General features: G+C 40.1%; 1 protein-coding gene across 2 annotated transcripts; it reads right to left on the reverse strand.

Annotated features, from left to right (window-relative positions):
* Nucleotides 1-234: 234 nt before the first annotated feature.
* LOC147430565 (eukaryotic translation initiation factor 5-like) lies at nt 235-2,836 on the reverse strand. Of its 2 annotated transcripts, none has more exons than XM_086493157.1 (2): nt 2,681-2,836; nt 235-2,197 (listed from the first exon to the last, which is right to left on the reverse strand). In XM_086493157.1, the coding sequence occupies exon 2, from the start codon at nt 1,940-1,942 to the stop codon at nt 593-595; it is 1,350 nt and encodes a 449-aa protein (XP_086349283.1). In that variant the 5' UTR covers nt 1,943-2,197; nt 2,681-2,836; the 3' UTR covers nt 235-592. The 2 variants fall into 2 exon arrangements, with proteins under 2 accessions (XP_086349283.1, XP_086349284.1); XM_086493158.1 differs by having other exon boundaries at nt 2,645-2,724.
* Nucleotides 2,837-6,891: the final 4,055 nt, after the last annotated feature.

A 6,891-nucleotide genomic window follows, 5' to 3' on the forward strand; every position in this document is an offset into this window, starting at 1 on the left:
AAATAAAGCTTTTCGTTTTCACTGCACTTCAAATAAGCAAATATAAAAGCCCCAACAAAAGCAAGAACAAGCTAAAATGTTCCAGCAAAATCGAAACAATCCAGTGAACTTAGTAACAGTATCATGGGCACCTAATCCAAACAATCAAAACAATCCAGTGAACTTAGCGACAGCATTATGACCGCGTAATCCAGTATAGAACAGTGCTTCCCATCTATGCAAGCAAGAGTAAGATACACAAAAGCCGTTGAAGTCTCTGAGTCTAGAAACACCAGCTCCCAATGTATTAATAAGCCCCATATATAAACCTAATAAATGCATCGACATTGGATGCTACATTAATGCATCCTAAGAGTCACAATCAACACAGCCAATACGTAAAAGTGAGTACCATAAACCGCTCTGAGACCAACTTGTAACCCTACAACATAACCGATGACATCAAAGCAGTCATCCCAGATGTTCAAACCTTGCCTAAACTGGTGTATAACCCTACAACATAACCGATGACACCAAAGCAGTCATCCCAGATGTTAAAACCTTGCCTAAACTGGTGTATAATCCTACAACATTACTGACGAGCAGTGCCTACTCACACTGCAGATGACTCATCCTCTGACTCCGCATTCTGAAGCCACTCAACAAAAGGCGTAGCAAGCTTCCTCACCTGGCCATTAGCTGAATTCTTGCCATACCATACTAAAACTGCATCCTCCTCCACAATATCCAGGTCATAGAGCATCTTCAAGACCAGGGCAATTTCTTTACAAACTTCGGCAGGTCCAGATGAAAAATAGGCTTCAACAGCACCCAATAGGAGTTCTTGGCTATGCTCACCCTCCATTGCTTTGGACAAAAAAAGTTTCTTCTTACCTATATCCTTCGCGACGCCCTTACGAAGGCCACCAAACAAAGCTTCAAAGTATGCATTCATTGCTTCCTGTTCAGAAGTTGGAGATTGTACCCTTTGCAAATGTGCAGCAAGCTGCATGGCACTAAATCCACTTTCCAAACATTTTCTGAATTCCTTCACTAGCTCTTCTTTCTCTAGGGAAGAATCTTTCACTGATGGTTTCTTGTCAAATTTACTTGGAATATTGCTTCCTTCGTGTACGATTGGATCATTAGCTTTCTTGACAACCCTGTGATCATCACTGGCAATATTCAGATTAACCATCTCACTTGTCACTGCATTTAGCTGCTCCTTGATGCGCTGCTGTGCTGCAGTGGATGATGTATCCGTAAGCCACTCTACATCATCGTTCTCAGCTACTTCCTCACCATCACCTGACTGACTAGAGGTAGGGGAGTGGTCCCCATCATCAGAACCATTCAGCTTTTTCTTTATTACATGACCATTGCCATCGCCGTTCTCATCAGATTTCTTCTTCCGTGCATCCCTTTTCCCTTTCTTTACATTTTCATCAAGTGCCTCACCTGCTTTCATTCGATCTATTTCAGGTTTCCTCATGCCCTTCTTATCAGTCTTCTTTTTCTGATCCGGAGGATTCTTGAGGATAAAAGTGGTCAACTTATCTCTCATATCTACATCAGATACAAACCCACATGCAGCACATTGCAATTTTATAAGCTGATTCCTTGTTATAGAAATCTCAGTCTCAGGATTCCCACATCCATAGCACTGGACATATTTCTTTATGAAATTTTCTAGATGCCCAGCAAGCTTTGCATTGTCATGTGCTCCATTGACAATGGCAGTGCCAGTTTTCTCATCAAATTTGGACTGCGCACCAAGTTCACATCCAAAAAACTTGGTGGTGTAGGCTGGCGCCCTGGCCAAAGCCTTTGCAACCTCAACCATATTCACCAGATTAGTTTTGATTCCATTCCCTCTTCCCTCTATCTTGGTAACAAGCTTGGGCATTTTGTACCTGTAGAACGCATCATCACGATTGCTAGCCCCAATGTTTTGAAGAGCCATTGCTGTGCTAGGCGCTTCACCTCAAAAAGGACCTTTATCTGGTAAGAAGTGTAAGTGACAACTCCCCTGACGCCAAAGCTGGCTTTGGAAGATACTCCAGTTGTCGATCTTGAAAAGGGGTAATGTGCATAGGCACTTCTCACTATACGTGAGAGAGAACCACGGATGCATACAATGGGAAGTAGCTATCAACCTCGGCTGCATGCAGAGATTCTGTGGCTCTTTGTACATGACAATAACTTCCTCGCAACACACCTGTTAATATGTCAGAAAAAAAGCTCAAATCAAGACATGACCATCGCGGACTTCTGTAGAGCGCTGCACACATGTGAAGATAAGATGAGGTACTTGCATGCGACCCAAAAAAACATCAAGAAATCTGTGATGGGCACACTAGCAGAACAAAGGGAGGTCAGTAAACACAAGAACACAGACAATGAAGACGAATAAGACCCCTGTATTCTACAAAGGGCAGTTTCTAAAGATCCCTAGCAAGAAGAAAATAGTTGTTAGATGATTGCCGCAAAAAAAAAGTGAGTATGATGGAAAACGCAGCATCTACAAGGCAGTCATGGAGGTCATTGTGCCTATCAACTCAACCACACAAATTTGTCAACTGCGAGAGTTCATCAATTATTTGTCCCATCCCGATTCTGATTCTTTAGCACGCCATACATTCATGCATACAGAGAGTGAGTTTACGTGCAACAAACGCCCAACTCTGAAGGCATGCGCTACCTTGAAAATGTATCGCGAGCGACAGGGAATGACACAACGCAGACCGCAGCTTTAAGGAAAGAATGACAACCCTAGAGGATTTTCTTAACTGCGCGGTTTCGGTAACCGACGTCGCTCCGCCGGCCAGTGTCGGGTCCGTAGCCGCTTTCACACTTGGCGGCTGTCACGGCCGTCTCTCCTACACCAAACCAATTACTTTCTCCGAGTTTGAACTTTGAAGGGTAAATAAAAATGAATTTCCTACAGGTCTAAAGAGAAGAAAACATCTATATCTATACTATATATAATGTAGCTTGAAAATTTCAAGCAAGAAGAGGACCTCCACGTGTCATGCACTGGTTCACTTCACAAAAATTTAGAGCAAACATCTAATGTAAAATGCAAAAGTGAACAAGAAATGAAAAGCCTTTCACAATGTACACTGCATAGACAAAAGACTTTCAATTGTACATAGAATAAATGTATAAGTTGAGTTTCACTCCACTCAGGTAACCAAAGATAATTTTTGTGGAGATTTTGTTATTTATTTATTTTTTTAATGATATATGTGGCTTTGTTTTATCAAGAGGTTTTTTTCAAGATCAATATTGATACCTTTTAGAAATTTGTGTAAGTTTTTATTTTTTACAGTGGCTCAGAAAAAAGGAGAAGATTTACATGTCCGCGCATTGATTTAGGTCGGTCTCGCTTTGAGTGCATGCATGCAAATCAAGGGGTTGTTATCGACATTATTCACACACACACACACACACACACACACACACACACACATAACACACACACACACAGATTTTATGATTTTGAGCTCATGGGAACTCCTACTCACCAGGGATACCTTTGTCCTTCAAATTTTCAAAACATTGTTATTTTCTTAATATTATCATGTATTTTTTTAAAAGTAGCTAACATTTTTCCTCCAGATAAAACAGAAAAAATGCCTTGAAATGGGTAAAATGTCTTACAAAAACCAACCCTAACATTGGCATCCCAAATAGGGAGAGAGATTTTCCAATTTTATCAATTCAGAGTTATTTTATCCTTTTTATTTTTGAGAGTTTAACCATGTGCCAAACTAAAAAATCTATAAATTTTATAAGTTATGATGGACACACACACGAAAACAAACACACACAAATATAGATGTATATATATACACACATGTATATATACATATAAATTCTCTAAATTATGATTGACACACACAATATTTATTTATTTATATATGTGTGTTTGTGTGTGTGTGTGTGTGTGTGTGTGTGTGTGTGTTTATATATACACACACACACACACACACAAACTAATCTCAAACATCTATCCCTAGAAAAAAAGGAGAAGGTTTGCGTGTCTCTGAGTCGACTTCATTATGTTTTGCTTTGGGGACATGCATGCAAATGATGGGGTTATTATACATGTCATTCGCTATGTGTGTGTGTGTGTGTGTGTGTGTGTGAGAGAGAGAGAGAGAGAGAGAGAGAGAGAGTATCATCAAGCTCATGGGGACTCCTACTCACCAAGGCCACCCTTGCCAATTTCTAAGAAATTATTATTTTCTTGGAATTATAATGTGTTTTTGAGAAAGTGGCTAACATTTCCTCCGATAGAAAACAGAAAAAATGCCTTAAAATGGGTAAAATGCACGGATAAAACCAACCTTGACATTGGCATCCCAATTGAGAAAAAAGATTGTCAAGTTGACATGCCTTTTACCTGTTCTAAGGTATTTTATCTACTTTTATTTTTAGGAGTTCAACTATGTGCCACCCTTAAAAATCCATAAATTCTCTCAATTATGGACGAGCCTAAATAAATGGATAAAAACATAAATAAATATATATCCATATATGAGAGAGAGAGAGAGAGAGAGTTTGATATCATCAGAACAGTCGTAAATAGTTGCTCTCAAATATCTATACACAGAGTCTTGAGCTCAAGCGCACACTTTGTGTGTGTGTGTGTGTGTGTGTGTGAAAGAGAGAGAGAGAGAGAAAGAGAGAAATGAAAACTTAAAGGTTAAGTATGTTTCTATGAATAGAAGGGAACTTGCATATCGCAAAGTTAAGCAAACCACATGCCAGATCCAAATGTAGTTTAAGTTTATCACCCGAGGAGAGAGAGAGAGAGAGAGAGAGAGAGAGAGAGAGAGAGAGATGGTAAAGAGAGGAGGTTTGTGGAAAGGCTATTGTCATATTCAACAAGAGTGTACTTGCTTGTGTCAATCTGCTTCTAAGCTCATGGGTAGGCCACTGCCAACGCAGGTGCATGCATGTGTGTGTGTAGGCCACTGCCAACGCAGGAGCATGCATGTGTGTGTGTGTGTGTGTGTGTGTGTGTGTGTGTGTGTGTGTGTGTGTGTGCATGGTAAACTAAATGGAGAGAAGATGACAACAACTTTGAAAGATAGGCCGTTCCACCAAAACCAAACTCTGCAAAAACTCTCTCTCTCTCTGTCTCTTAAAATATTCCACACACACACACACACCCACACACCATACACACACACACACACACACGCATGCACACACACACAAGTGAAGGATAAGACTGCATGAATGAAAAGCAAATTGTATGAATGAAAAGCCTTTTGACAATGAAAATCCAAAAAACTTACTTTGTTTTTTTTCAACAAAAGACTTTCTACTCTACTAGAGTAAATCATAGAAAAAAGATAATTTTAAGGGGGATTTTGCTTCTAAATACAAATTTGGCTTTTGAAGATATTGTTGGATTCTTTTAAATGGAAAATTTGTCAAGACCAATACTGATATTATTTTTACAAATTGTGTAATTTTTTATTTTAAAATTTAAAAAAATTTATTCTAAAGAGGCATTCCTATACTCTTTCTTAAAGTTCTTGAAAAATTGACACCTCCACGTGTCACGAGCAATTGTGCTACCCCCTCCCCTCCCCTCTCCCACTGAGTTATTGATTGTTGCGATGAGTGTGTGTACGCATGCGTACACGAGGCGTGCGTACATGAGAAAGAGACCGAGGAAAACTCAAAGGCTAACTATGTTTCTACAAATAGAGAGGGACTCGCTTGCTTATGGCAAAGTTAATCCGCCCACATACCAACTCCAAATGTAGTTCAAGTTTTTCACAGAGAGAGAGAGAGAGAGAGAGAGAGAGAGAGAGAGAGAGAGTTGGTAAGGAGAGAAGGTTTGTGGAAATCCCATTATCAGATTTGACAAGAGTGCATTTGATTGTGTGAATCGTTTTCTAAGATCATGGCTAGGCCACTGTCAACGCACGGGTATGCGTGGAAATCCCATTATCAGATTTGACAAGAGTGCATTTGATTGTGTGAATCGTTTTCTAAGATCATGGCTAGGCCACTGTCAACGCACGGGCATGCGTGTGTGTGTATTTGCACGCGCGCGCACACACACACACACACATATGTTTCCACTTTCGAAGAAGGTGAGGGAGGAGAGTGCCACATTTACTTCTTCACAACCACAACAATGCATGGGTCACATACTATTGTATATATGTACATGTTGCCACCTTTGGGGGAAGGTGAGGGAGGAGAGTGTCACGATTGCTTCTTCTTAGCCGCCGCAACGCGCGAGTCACATACTAGTTATACAAGAAAGCGGGTGATGGAGTGTGGGTTAAAAATTTAATTTTTTGTTTTTTGTTTTTTTAAAAGAAAATACAAGAAATTTGAAACACACACACCCTATGTACAACGGCCTCACAGGTAGGGAGAGAGGCATCCCATCACACACTCACACACCTGCATATGGGAACAGTCCCTAAGGACTTAGAACTTGTCTTCAGGTTGCCAAGGAGGTATTGAACCCAAAGACCTTAGGCACATAGGCTATGACTCTACCAACTGAGCTAGCACCCGTTGACATTTCTTTGTTGTATTGATGTAAAGTGATGTATATTGAATGTTCAGGGTCATTTATTGCCCAAGAAATTGAGCCATTGGGCATTGGCCAAATTTAGCAAGTGAAGCTATGAGGAGCCCGCTTACTTCAAGTGCAATGTCACCTTAACTAATGGAGCAACTGCAGAAGACACAATGTTAATCAAATTCATTGCTAGGCAAGTTCTCAAAAGCCGAGAAAGCAGAACATACTTACAAAAAATATAGGGGATCTTTCCAACCAACTGACCAACGGCATTGTACCAACACAACCAGCAATTATTAAATACTACAAAATATCACTCAAGATTTTCTTTATGACCTTGTGATTTATGC

The sequence above is a fragment of the Adiantum capillus-veneris genome, chromosome 21 (assembly GCF_014529385.1).
Source record: "Adiantum capillus-veneris isolate H3 chromosome 21, ASM1452938v2, whole genome shotgun sequence".
NCBI lineage: Eukaryota > Viridiplantae > Streptophyta > Polypodiopsida > Polypodiales > Pteridaceae > Adiantum > Adiantum capillus-veneris.